The sequence below is a fragment of the Neophocaena asiaeorientalis genome, unplaced genomic scaffold, assembly GCF_003031525.2.
Source record: "Neophocaena asiaeorientalis asiaeorientalis breed wild unplaced genomic scaffold, Neophocaena_asiaeorientalis_V1.1 scaffold220, whole genome shotgun sequence".
NCBI classification, from domain to species: domain Eukaryota; kingdom Metazoa; phylum Chordata; class Mammalia; order Artiodactyla; family Phocoenidae; genus Neophocaena; species Neophocaena asiaeorientalis.
Window position 1 is genome coordinate 4,562,086 of NW_020174042.1, and position 13,864 is coordinate 4,575,949.

At 38.6% G+C, this 13,864-nt stretch overlaps 1 protein-coding gene across 3 annotated transcripts in view; it reads left to right on the forward strand.

Annotated features, from left to right (window-relative positions):
• The window catches only part of NTRK2 (neurotrophic receptor tyrosine kinase 2), a 367,950-nt gene that overhangs the window by 72,670 nt on the left and 281,416 nt on the right, over positions 1 to 13,864 (forward strand). For all 3 annotated transcript variants that reach the window (XM_024753834.1, XM_024753833.1, XM_024753832.1), the window contains 2 exons: positions 3,243 to 3,278; positions 6,278 to 6,378. In XM_024753834.1, coding sequence (XP_024609602.1) covers positions 3,243 to 3,278; positions 6,278 to 6,378 — 137 coding nt within the window. The remainder of the gene's footprint in view (positions 1 to 3,242; positions 3,279 to 6,277; positions 6,379 to 13,864) is intronic.

Consider the following 13,864-nt stretch of genomic DNA (forward strand, 5'->3'; position numbering starts at 1 on the left):
TGTTAGTATTTGCCTTATGTATTGAGGTGCTCCTATGTTGGGTGCATAAATATTTCCAATTGTTATATCTTCTTCTTAGATCGATCCCTTGATCATTATGTAGTATCCTTCTTTGTCTCTTCTAATAGTCTTTATGTTAAAGTCTTATTTTTTCTGATATGAGAATTGCTACTCCAGCTTTCTTTTGGTTTCCATTTACATGAAATACCTTTTCCCATCCCCTTACTTTCAGTCTGTATGTGTCTCTAGGTCTGAAGTGGGTCTCTTGTAGACAGCATATATATGGGTCTTGTTTTTGTATCCATTCAGCCAATCTGTGTCTTTTGGTGGGAGCATTTAGTCCATTTACATTTAAGGTAATTAGCGATATGTATGTTCCTATTCCCATTTCTTAATTGTTTTGGGTTCATTATTGTAGGTCTTTTCCTTCTCTTGTGCTTCTTGCCTAGAGAAGTTCTTTTAGCAGTTGTTATAGAGCTGGTTCGGTGGTGCTGAACTCTCTCAGCTTTTGCTTGTCTGTAAAGGTTTTAATTTCTCCATCAAATCTGAATGAGATCCTTGCTGGGTAGAGTAATCTACCAGCAAGGTAGTTGGTTGCAGGTTTTTCTCCTTCATCACTTTAAATATGTCCTGCCATCTCTTCAAATATCGTCTCAGTCCCTTTTTCTTTTCTCTTCTTCTTCTGGAACCCCTATAATTCGAATGTTAGTGCATTTAATGTTGTCCCAGAGTTCTGTGAGACTTCCTCAATTCTTTTCATTCTTTTTTCTTTATTCTGCTCTGCAGTAGTTATTACTTGTTAAATGTTTATTGCATTTTGTCCATTCTATTTCCAAGATTTTGAATCAACTTTATCATTATTCTGAATTCTTTTTCAGGTAGACTGCCTATTTCCTCTTCATTAATGTCTAGTGGGTTTTTATCTTGCTCCTTCATCTGATGTGTGTTTTTCTATGGCTGCAGCACCAAGAGCCTTTTATCCACAAGGCTCAGAATAAAAGTAGAAAGAATGAATTAATAGAAGGAGAAAGAAAGAAAGAAGCAAAGAAAGAAAGGAGGGAGGGAGGGAGGAAGGAGGGAAGGAAGGAGGGAAAGAAAGAAAGAAAGAAGATGAAGTAAAATAAAATAAAGTAAGATAAAATATAATAAATTTATTAAAATGAAAAAAAATTAAGAAAAAATAGAAAAAAAATTTAAAAAAAGAAAAAAAAACGGACGGATAGAACCGTAGGACAAATGGTGGAAGCAAAGCTGTACAGCATAAATATTGCTCTCAAAGTCCACCTCCTCAATTTGGGATGATTCGTTGTCTATTCATGTATTCCACAGACATCAAGTTGATTGTGGAGCTTTAATCCGATGCTTCTGAGGCTGCTGGGAGAGATTTCCCTTTCTCTTCTTTGTTCTCACAGCTCCCAGGGGCTCAGCTTTTGATTTGACCCCGCCTCTTCGTGTAGGTCGCCGGAGGGCGTCTGTTCTTCGCTCAGACAGGACGGTGTTAAAGGAGCCGCTGATTCGGGGGCTCTGGCTCACGCAGGCCGGGGAGAGGGAGGTGCTCGGAGTGCGGGTCGAGCCTGCGGCGGCCGAGGCCGGCATGACGTTGCACGAGCCTTAGGCGCTCCGTGAGTTATCCTGGGGAAGCTGTCCCTGGATCCTGCGACCCTGGCAGTGGCAGGCTGGACAGGCTCCCCGGAAGAGGTGTGTGGATAGTAACCTGTGTTCGCACACAGGCTTCTTGGTGGCGGCAGCAGCAGCCTTAGTGTCTCATGCCCGTGTCTGGGGTCCGCGCTTTTAGCTGCAGCTCGCGCCCGTCTCTGCAGCCCCTTTAAGCAGCGCTCTTAATCCCCTCTCCTCGTGCACCAGGAAACAAAGAGGCAAGAAAAAGTCTCTTGCCTCTTCGGCAGGTCCAGACTTTTTTCCAGACTCCCTCCCGGCTAGCCGTGGCGCACGGCTGCAGGCTGTGTTCACGCAGCCAATCCCAGTCCTCTTCAGGTGCTCTGACCGAAGCCCGAGCCTCAGCTCCCAGCCCCGCCCGCCCCGGCGGGGGAGCAGACAAGCCTCTCGGCCTGGTGAGTGCCGGTCGGCCCTGATCCTCTGTGCGGGAATCTCTCCGCTTTGCCGTCTGCAGCGCTGTTGCTGTGCTCTCCTCCACGGCTCCGAAGCTTCTCCCTTCTACCACCCGCAGTCTCCGCCCGCGAAGGGGCTTCCTAGTGTGTGGAAAACTTTCCTCCTTCACAGCTCCCTCCCACTGGTGCAGGTCCCGTCCCTATTCTTTTTTCTTTTGCCCTACCGAGGTACGTGGGGGGTTTCTTGCCTTTTGGGAGGTCTGAGGTCTTCTGCCAGCATTCAGTAGGTGTTCTGTAGGAGTTGTTCCACGTGTAGATGTATTTCTGGTGTATCTGTGGGGAGGAGGGTGATCTCCGCGTCTTACTCTTCCGCCATCTTCCCGGAAGCCTTCACCGGCTCTTTTTGACAGTGATTTTAAAAAGTTAAAAAATTTTTCGTTTTTTGCAAATTCTCTTAGGAATATTTTTAAATGAATATTCTGACCATCTTGGAGACTAAAGACACATCCAAAATAATTAAATGATATACTCTTGAATTTCTCTGTGATATAACATTTATTTATAATCTCAGTAGAGAAAGTACATTTGTTTTTCTATGTTGTATTAGGGTTAAAAAAAAAATAAGGGTTTATTCTGTCATAGAAATGTCCCTGAAGACCAAGTGGAGAGCAAAATTATGCTTTAGGTATTATTGTCTTAGGCTGGTTAATAACGTGTTTGTGAATACAAATGGACGTGCCACAACATAGTTTGAAAGTAACCCCCAAATCATCAGAGAATAACAAAAGTGGTATAGAAATGATCTGTTTCTGGAATAGAAATACCAAAGTTACAATTAAAATGACCAAGTGTTTAATAGAAACAGTTTTAAAAAAAGGAAATGGTCATAATTCATTGATTGTTGAATATTTTCTTGCTAAAGTGATTTGTAAATTCTGTTTACCCTTTTCTTTCCTTTTTTGGAAGAGGGATGGAGGTTGTGGGCTTGGAGAGAGCAACAAGGTTAACATGAAGCAAACCTAGAATTTCAGATTTTATTCCCCTGTCCTATAAAATAGTCTATTCAATTAGAAAACTTTCAATGTATATTTAGCTGATTTTAGTGAGTATAAGTTAGTAATTTTTAAACTTCAAATGCATACTTAACAAGATATCTTTGTTTTGTTTTCTTTTTAGGTGCAAACCCAAATTATCCTGATGTAATTTATGAAGGTAGCTATCCTGTGGTCTGTATTTTTTTCAAAATGTTTGTCTAAAATGAAATAAAACAATTAAAAGAAGAACTAACTTTAAGCTCAGTTAAATATATACTTCAAGCATGACATAGGCCAAAATAATATTTCAAAAATCATTCAGTATTGATGGCTGTTTTCCCTTGATATTCACAATGCCTGTAAATAACGTTTTCTCTCTCCTGCTTGTTCTTGGAAGTAGTAAATCCATTGCGCTGCAACAGACATTTTGTTTCCATAATTGGGAACTAATTACCTGTTTAAAAGCCATGACTACCAAGAAAAGGGAGGTGTATCAGTTTCTGGCCGTGACAGTAAAGCCAATTCAAAATTATGTTTCTTACAAAATGAGGAAGGCTGGCTCACACACAGGAGCCTCAGAGGCAGGGCATGTTTTTTTTTTTTTTTAATTAAATTTATTTATTTATGGCTGTGTTGGGTCTTCGTTTCTGTGCGAGGGCTTTCTCTAGTTGCGGCAAGCGGGGGCCACTCTTCATCGAGGTGCGCAGGCCTCTCACTATCACGGCCTCTCTTGCTGCGGAGCACAGGCTCCAGACGCGCAGGCCCAGTAGCTGCGGCTCACGGGCCTAGTTGCTCTGCGGCGTGTGGGATCTTCCCAGACCAGGGCTCGAACCCGTGTCCCCTACATTGGCAGGCGGATTCTCAACCACTGTGCCACCAGGGAAGCCCCAGGGCACGTTTTAAGGTTGGTGAAACCAGCAGCTCAACCATGTCATCAGGGATCCAAGGTTTTTTTTTATCTCTGCACTCTCCTGCCCATTGTACGGGCTTCACTGAAGGCTGGTTTCTCTTACGGTTTTAAGATGAGTCATTCACATTGATGAGAGAAAGGGAAGAGCTTTTGAAAGTGTTCCAGAAGAAGGAGAACTTTCCCAGAGACCTCCACCAAGCCCTCCTGTATCTGATTCAAGACTCAGTTGGGTCATGGTCCATTTTTGCCTCCAGTGCTGAGAAGAGGGCTGGATTATCCTTGACTAGCTAGACCCATGCCTAGAGTTTCGATCAGCTTCCCCAGAGGATGTGCTTGATCCCCTTGAATAAAATGGGGTTCTTCTAGGAATGTGGAAAGGGAGAAACCCAAAGATTCACTATATTAGCTTACCAAATATATTTACTTTGCTATTTTAATTGAATCCCAGGGCTGTTTTACTAGGTATGAAAATCCATCTTTAACAGTTTTCAAACCACCTTCATGACCAGGGGGCTTCCGTTTGGGGAAGTGGCAGGCTAAATTTCAAGACCTGGCTTGAAATTTAAGATTGATTAAAACTTACATTGATTAAAAAGATACATTTATATATTTATTCTATAAAATCTATTCTTTAATTTTATATACACACCTTGACAAATGTGTATATTTATATTATAAATATAGTTTATAATTTTAATATAAAACAATTCTCTGTATGTTTATTGTACGTGTGTATATTTAACTTGAGCTAATTTTAACTAGGGAATTACATTGTCTTTACCTGCTTTATGCATGTTAAGCCATCTTTCCTCCAAGCTGTGGTTTGGATAATTTTGTGCATGTGATTTGTGTATTTTTATTTTTATTTGTTCTGATATGGCTTAAAGAAAGTATGTCAAATTGTGTCACAGAGAAATATGTTTGAATTGTGATTTTCAGTTTTAAAATTATGTTTTGGACTCCTTTCCAATAACTTTTAAGACTCTAAAAATGTCATCTTTCCATTGGTCTCAGGTCACACTTTGGATCTTTGGGCTACAATGTCATGATATTAAACTATAGATACTTCAGTGGTTTAATTTTGCATGAGTAGCTGGATATAATATGAAAAGGGAAAATAAGCAAATAAATGATATCTCCTACTGTTTGATTGAAATATTAATAAGTTCTAATATATTCAAAATGAAAATGGTGAGAATGTAGTTTTGCAGTTAAAAATAAAACAGCTGCAGATAGAAAATATATGCTTTTTCTGTTAATTTTCTTTCACATTCAAAGGAACACTCTGCTAGTAAAATTATAATTTAAATTGGTTGCCCTAAGGCCAGCTTGATAATTCTACCAAGGGAAGATTAGCTAGGGCTGACTTAATGAGTTTGTTTGTTCAGGATGGAAATTGAAGGCACCATACCTATTTAGAATAAAAATACAAAAATTTATAAACAACATGGTCTGCAATAAGCTTACCAAAAACTTTTTATGACTTTTATATGTAATATGTTAATAAAAACTTTGCCTACAAAAAAATCATTTACTTATATCCTGATCCCTGTAGACTAAAATTGATTCAGAAGAGCAACTACATTTGAGAACTGAGAACATACCCTCACAATTCTAAATGTTGTATTGGTGAAGTTCCCTACACATTAATTCTGAAGCTGATATATTGGCAATTCAGAACTCTTCAAAAAAGTTCAGATGTGGACCCAAGTTCCCTAATGGTGCCGGTTCCACATTCTACCTTGAGTGCTTCTGCCTTGGAAATCAGAGCTGCTGATTTCAAGCCTGGTTCATGTCTAGGCTCTGTTGCCTTCTTGCCAGTTGACTTTAGAGTAGTCATTTAACATCCCTTAGCTCTCATTCTGCAGCTGTAAAACTTGTGGTTAGACTCGATTTCCAAAGACCCTTCCAGGTCTGTAAATCTGACTCTTACATGATCGATTCTTTTTTGTATTTTCATTAAATACTTTATCAGAAAAGGAATATATTCTATGTGCAAAGAAAAATCCTAGACCTGGCTTGGAATTTGACCAAACAAAACAGTGATGTAAAGATCTGGGCTGAATATAATTTTCGCATCGCACAGTCCTAACGCTGCAATGGATTTAACCCAATGGCTGGTCACGCTTCTCCCCAGCCACGCTGTCAGTGGTTTGGAATCTTGTAATTTATCTTGCTTCATTCTGGGTTGTACTGTGGCCTCATGTTTGTTGGCAGCCTAATGACAACTTCATGCTTCCTTCTTTTTCCCCTTTCTCCAATTTAAGATTACGGGACTGCAGCAAATGACATTGGGGACACCACGAACAGAAGTAATGAAATCCCTTCCACAGATGTTGCTGACAAAACCGGTCGGGAACATCTCTCGGTGAGTGGGATACTTAAGTGTTTCGTAGAATGGTTCTGAGCATTTTGGATGCTTGAATGTTGGAGGAATGGAGCTGCTTCAGTGCGAGTCTTTCAACAAAACATTTTTATTGTTCAGCTATAAATAGAGTGTTGAAGTGTGGAGGAACTAATGGAAAGGTTTAAGAGAGTGATAAAGGTACCATATAGCCTCTGACCTATTGCTGGTGATTCCTGTTTTAAATATCTGTCCTTTAAAAGATTATTACTAGAAGAGCAAGAAACCAGCTTTCTCATTCAGGGACATGTAGAGTTCTTTCTGTCTCCACACCTGTCTCCTTAAATATTTTAATAAAAATTTCAGTGCCCACCAAATGTAAGGAATCCAGTAGGTTCTGGAAGGGACAGGCCGTGGGGGGATATAAACATACGAATGAAACACATATCTGTCCCTTTGGAGCTTACACTTAAATTAAGTCAGAGACCTGAGACGTGAATATTAGCACCTAAATTACAAACAGAGGCTGAGCAAGGCAATGCGAGAGAGCGAAGGAGAGGGGCAGGCGCCCTGTTCCTTCCTGCTGGGAGAGCCAGAGGAGTCTTTGTGGGACAGGTGGCCTTTTCCATGGCCTGTGTGGAATGCCTGGGATTTGGACATAGCGGAAACGAAGGGCAGGGCGTTTTGGGTGTGTGAGCCTGAGCCTGCAGTCTGGAAGCATTCTTGCTTGGAAGGTAAGGCGTATGAGGGAGGGCAGTCCGAGGCAGGGCCATGAGGTCTTGAACCACAGTGCCAGGTAGTTAGCTTTATGGCGCAGGGAGGAGCGTTGAAGGGGGCGTGAGTGAGCAGCAGGGCTGCATCTCCCTAGGACTGTGTGGCGGGGCTGGTCTGTCAGCTGCTCAGGTCAAAACCCAGCAGATTCCTCCATTCTTTTCTTTTCCTCCCTGTCTTGTGCGCCCAGTCTAACATCCCGTGAGTTCTGCCTCCTTGTAAACCACCAACCCATCCATATCTCCCCACCTCCCCAGCCTCAGCCACAGGCTAACCCAGGGGCTGGCAAACTATGGCCCTCGGGCCAAGTCTGGCTTATGCCTGTTTGGGGGCAGTCTACAGGCTAAGAATAGTTTTTACATTTTTAAGTGGTTTGAAAAAAAATCAAAAGAAGCGTGACATTTTGTGACAAATGAAAATTTTATGAAATTCACATGTCAGTGTCCATAAATAAAGTTTTATTGGAACACAGTCATGCCTATTTACATATCATCTGTGGCTACTTTTGCGCTACAGGGGCATGTGGAGTAGTTGCAGCAAAGTCTGTATGGCCTGCAATGCTGGAAATATTTACCATCTGGCCCTTTGCCGAGAAAGTTTGCCACAATTGCTTGTTCCTGGATGACTGCCACAGCCTCCTACCCTGTCCCCCCCTCCCACTCTTGTGATCTTCTGGCCTTTCTCCATATAGCAGCCTGAGTGACTTTTTAAAATAAGTTTTTTATTTTATAAGTTTCATCTGTACTATCTTGTGATCCAACATCTGAATACACTAAAAAGTGATCATCCCCAGAAGTCTAGTTGGTATCTGTCACCATACAGTTGACCTCATTTACCCATTTTGCCCACCCCCAGTTCCCTTCCTTTCTGGTAACCACTAATCTGATCTCTGTATCTATGAGTCTGTTTCTATTTTGTTTTCTTTGTTTGCTTGTTTTTTTTTTGTTTGTTTGATTCTACAAATGAGTGAAATCATATGGTATTTGTCTTTCTCTGTATGACTTATTTCAGTTAACATAATACCTTTAAGGTCCGTCCATGTTGTCACAAATGGCAGGATTTCATTGTTTTTAATGGCTGAGTAATATTCCATTGTGTATATATACCACATCTTCTTTATCCATTTGTCTATTGATGAACACTTAGGTTGATACCACATCTTGGCTATTGTAAATAGTGCTGCATTGAACATACAGGTGCATATATCCTTTTGAATTAGTGTTTTCGTGTTCTTGTATAAATAGCCAGAAGTGGAATAGCTGGGTCATGTGGTAGTTCTATTTTGAAGTTCAGGAATCTCCATACTGTTTTACATAGTGGCTGCACTAATTTACAGCCGCACCAACAGTGTATGAGGATTCCCTTTTCTCAGCATCCTTGACAACATTTGTTATTTCTTGCTTTTCAATAATAGCCATACAAACAGGTGTGAGGTGATATCTCACTGCGGTTCTGATTTGCATTTCCCTAATAATTAGTGATGTTGAACATCTTTTCATGTGCTTATTGGCCATCTGTATGTCTTTGGGAAAATGTCTATTCAGATCTCCTGTACATTTTTAATCTGGTTGTTTGTTTTTCTATTGTTGAGTTGTATGAGTTCTTTATATATTTTGGATCTTAACCCCTTATCAGATATGTGATTTGCAAAATCTTCTTCCACTCAGGAGGTTGAATTTTTATTTTGATAATGGTTTCCTTCACTGTGCAGAGCTTTTTAGTTTGATGTAGTACCATTTGTTTATTTTTGCTTTTGTTTCCCTTGCCTTTGGATTCAGATCCACAAAAACATTAAAACTAATGTCAATGAGGTTACTGCCTATGTTTTCCTCTAAGAATTTTATGGTTTCAGGTCTTACATTCAAATCTTTAATCCATTTTGAGTTAATTTTTGTGTGTGGCATGAGATAGTGGTCTAGTTTCATTCTTTTGCTTGTGGCTGTCCAGTTTTCCCTGCACCATTTATTGAAGAGACTATCCTTTTTCCATTGTATGTTCTTTGCTCCTTTGTTGTAAATTAATTGTCCATATACGTATGGGTTTATTTCTGGGTTCTCACTGCTGTTCTCTTGATCTGTGTGTCTGTTTTTGTGCCAGTACTATATTGTTTTGATTACTATAGTTTTGTAGTACAGTTTGAAATCAGGGAGTGAGATACCTCCAGCTTTGTTCTTCTTTCTCATGATAGTTTTGGCTATTTGGGTTCTTTAGTGGTACTATTCAAATTTTAGGATTATTTGTCCTAGGTCTATGAGATATGCCATTGGAATTTTGATAGGGATTACAGTGAATCTGTAGATTACTTTGGGTACTATGGACATTTTAACAATATTAATTCTTCCAGTTCTTGAATATGGAATATCTTTCCACTTATTTGTGTCTTTTTCAATTTCTTTCGTCAGGGTCTTACAGTTTTCCGTGTGTTGGTCTTTCACTTTTGGTTAAATTTATTCCTAGTTATTTTATTCTTTTGGTGCAATTGTAAATGGGATTATTTTCTTAATTTCTCTTTCTGATAGATCATTATTAGTGTATAGAAATGCCATACATTTTATCATGTCATCTGAAAATCATGACAGTTTTTACTTCCTCCTTTCTGATTTGGATGCCTTTTATTTCTTTTTCTTGCCTAATTTCTATGACTAGGACTTCCAACCTTGTGTTGAATGAAAGTGGCAAGAGTGGGCATCCTTGTCTTGATCCTGATCTTAGATGAAAAGCTTTCTGCTTTTCACTACTGAGTATGATGTTAGCTGTGGGTTTGTCATATATGGCCTTTATTATGTTGAAGTATGTTCCCTCTGTACCCACTTTGTTGAGTTGTTATCATAAGTGGATGTTGAATTTTGTTAGGTGCTTTTTTCTTCATTTATTGAGATGATCATGTGATTGTTTACCCTTCATTTTGTTAATGTTATGTATCACATTGATTGATTTGCAGATATTGAACCATCCTTGAATCCCTGGAATAAATTATATTTCATTGTGGTGTATGATCCTTTTAATGCATTATTGGATATGTTTTGCTAATATTCGTTGAGGATTTTTGCATCTGTGTTCATCGGGAATATTGGCCGGTAATTCTCTCTTTTTTTGTGGTGTCCTTGTCTGGTTTTGGTATCAGGAAAATGCTAGCTTTGTAGAATGTGTTTGGAAGGCTTCCTTCCTCTTCAATTTTCTGGAAGAATTTGAGAAGGATAGGTCTTAAATATTCTTGGAATGTTTTGTAGAATTTGCCATTGAAGCCCTTTTGTCCTGGGCTTTTGTTTGTTGAGAGAATTTTGATTGCTGTTTCAATTCCCTTACTAGTAATTTGACTATTCAGATTTTCTTTTTCTTCATAATTCATTCTTGGAAAATTGTGTTTCTAGGAGTTTATCCATTTGTTCTAGGTTGTCCAATTTTTTGGCAAATAATTGTTTATGATAATCTCTTATGATCCTTTGTTTTTCTATGGTGTCATTGTTATTTCTCCTCTTTCATTTCTGATTTTATATATGAGTCCTCTCTCTTTTTTATTAGTCTAGCTAAAGTTCTATTGATTTTGTTTATTTTTTTAAAGAACCAGCTCTTAGTTTTATTGATCCTTTCTACTTTTCAGTCTTTATTTATTTCTGCTCTGATTTTTATTATTTCCTTCCTTGTACTAATAATGGGCTTCATTTGTTATTCTTTTTCTAGTTCCTTTAGGTGTAAAGTTAGACTGCTTATTTGGGATTTTCTAGTGTCTTGAAGTTGGCTTGTATTGCTATGAACTTCCCTCTTGTAACCACTTTTGCTGCATTCCAAAGATTTTGGTATGTGGTATTTCTGTTTTTATTCGTTGCTATGTATTTTTTTTTAATTTCTCCTTTTATTTCTTCAAAGACCCATTGGTTGTTTAGTAACATGTTGCTTAATCTTCACGTTTTTGTAGTTTTTCCCATTTTTTTCTTGTGATTGATTTCCAGTTTCATACAATTGTCAGTGGAGAAGATGCTTGATATGATTTTAATCCTCTTGTATTTATTGACTTGTTTAGTGACCTAACATGTGATCTATCTTGGAGAATCTTCCATGTGCACTTGAGAAGAATGTATATCTACTGCTTTTGGGTGGAATGTTCTTTGTATGTCCAGTAAGGTCATCTGGTATGTGTCAAAGTCTGATGTTTCCTTATTAATTTTCTGTTTGGATAATCTATCCATTGGTGTAAGTGGGGTGTTAAAGTCCCCTACTATTATTGCATTACTCTCAATTTCTCCCTTTAAGTACATTAATATTTGCTCTGTGTATCTTGGTGCTCCTGTGTTGGGTGCATATACATTTGTAAATGTTATATCTTCTTGCTGGATTGACCCCTTTATCATTATGTAATGCCCTTTGTCTTTTATTACTGTGTTTGTTTTGTCTATTTTTCCAGCTTTCTTTTTTTTCCATTTGCCTGGAATATTTTTTTCAATCTCTTCATTTTCAGTCTTTGTGTATTCTTTCTTCTGAAGTGAGTATCTTAGAGGCAACATATAGATAGACCATGCTTTTTTATCTGTTCAGTTGCTCTTTTAATTGGTGAATTTAGTCCTTTTACATTTAAAGTAATTATTGACCAGTATGTATTGCTGTCATTTTGGTAGTTGTTTTATGGCTGTCTTTGTAGTTCCTTTCTGTTCCTTTCTTATTCTCTTTCTCTCCTACCTTGTGTTTTGGTGGTTTTCTTTAGTGTTATGTTTAGATTCCCTTATCATTTTTTTCCTGGATTTACTATAAGTTTTTCCCTTGTGGTTACTATGAGGTTCACATATAACATCCTATGTAAGTAGTAGCCTATTTTAAGTTGGTAGCAACTTAAATTTGAACACATTCCAAAGCTTTATCTTTTTTACTCCCCATTCCCCCATTTTATACTTGTGATGGCACAGGTAGAGGCTTTGTTCATCTAGTTTTCAGGTCCCTTTCTGAGGGAATTATTTCATATTTAGTTGAAAGATTTGCTGTGTCCATGGTAGGAGATGAGTTTAGGATCTTCTTACACCACCCTTGAGCCTTCTCCCTTGAGTGATCACTCTTTTATTATCATTCTCAGAGTCTTCCCAATGCATTGTAATAAAACTTTTGTTCCAGAAACCAACTCCTCATGGTGGTTAACAGGCCCCTACATATCTTGACCTTGTCTGTCTCTCTGACTTCATCTCCATACTCTCTTCACTGTTTACCAACTATCTTTTTAAAATACTCTCTTGCATGTTCCAGGCTTACTCTTGTCTCACAGCCTTCACATTTGCCGTTCCCTCTAGAAGGTATGCACTTCCCAATGGTCATCACATAGCTTTAGCTAGAGTGACCAGCAGCAGCCATTACCCTGTTTCATTTTCTTCTGAGCAGTTATTATTGTGTGTAATTACCTTGATTATTTGTTTACATGTTCAATATCTTTTTCCCTTCCCTGATTCTTTAGTAAGATTCTTAGTATAGGCAACTCAGTGTTTTTCATGGCTGTATCCCTAGTCCTTAGAATAGTGCCTGGCACCTAGGAGGTGATTAGACTAATGATGAACGCTATAGAATGGGTTGCAGAAGAGAGGGATTAGAAGTGGGGTGATGATGATTTAGGTGTCTGGTGCAATGATAAAGAGATGTGATGGATATTTAAACCAGGGCCATGCAGTGGGACCAGGAGGCTCATAAATAGATACAACTTAACTGCAACTCAAAATATGCACATCCAGTATTTGGAGACACACACCACACACACACACACACACACACACACACACACACACACACATTTCCACAGATGACTTTATGCATTGCATTGAAATAACAAGGAAAACTGTTGTGTTAAATCAACTGAAGAATGTTTTCTAATTCCTGCCTTACGCATTTATTTCAGTTTTTACTCTCATACCAGACCACTTAATGTTTCTTGGTTTGAGAACGTTGTTTGCATATGTAAGGAATCCAAGGAACATGTGTTAAGCCCACAGATGTGTATGTATTCCAATTACTAAAAATTATATACCAACTTCAGTTTTCTCTTTTGAACCCAAATGATAAATTTAAGCCCCCAATTGGCGTATCTTGATGTTTGAACTATCTATAGTAGTGTCATTGGAAGGCAAGATGAGTGAAAATAATCTTCATTGAAAGTCTGTATGTTTCGACTTCACCTGTGGCTCTTAGAAATCTGCATGAGAGATACAAGGCAATGTTTTGTAGAATTTAAAGAAAATTTTTAAATTATGTGTGGATCAAATATTTGATACATAACAGTCCCTGATCACAGGAAAGATCATTAGATTAGCAAGAGTTTCAGAGTCAGGGAGCTGATACAAAATTCAAAGGTGTTTTCAGAGCATTTGCAAGACAGCCTTAAGCATTCACCTTTCTGGTCTAGCAGATGCTCCTCATGAACCCTGCTGGATTTTCAGAGGAGAGCAGTTCTTTGTTCTGTGCTGAGAGGTAGCCTCAGATAAAAACCAACTAACCAAACAAACAAACGAACAAACAAACTCACTCCTGCTTTTCTCCCATGTGAAGACCACCCCCACCCCAGCACACATGCACAGAGTACATGAAATTCTGTATTTATCAAATAACTTGTTTTTGAGGAAATGATTCTTCTCATTGTCACAGGAGTTTTTGTTTATTAAAGGATTCTTTACATTTAGAACTGCTTCAATAGGTTTAAATATTTGTTAGCAGATCATCAGCTGCGTTTCTGGAGAAGAACACCTTTCCATTTTCTAAGATGACTTAAATA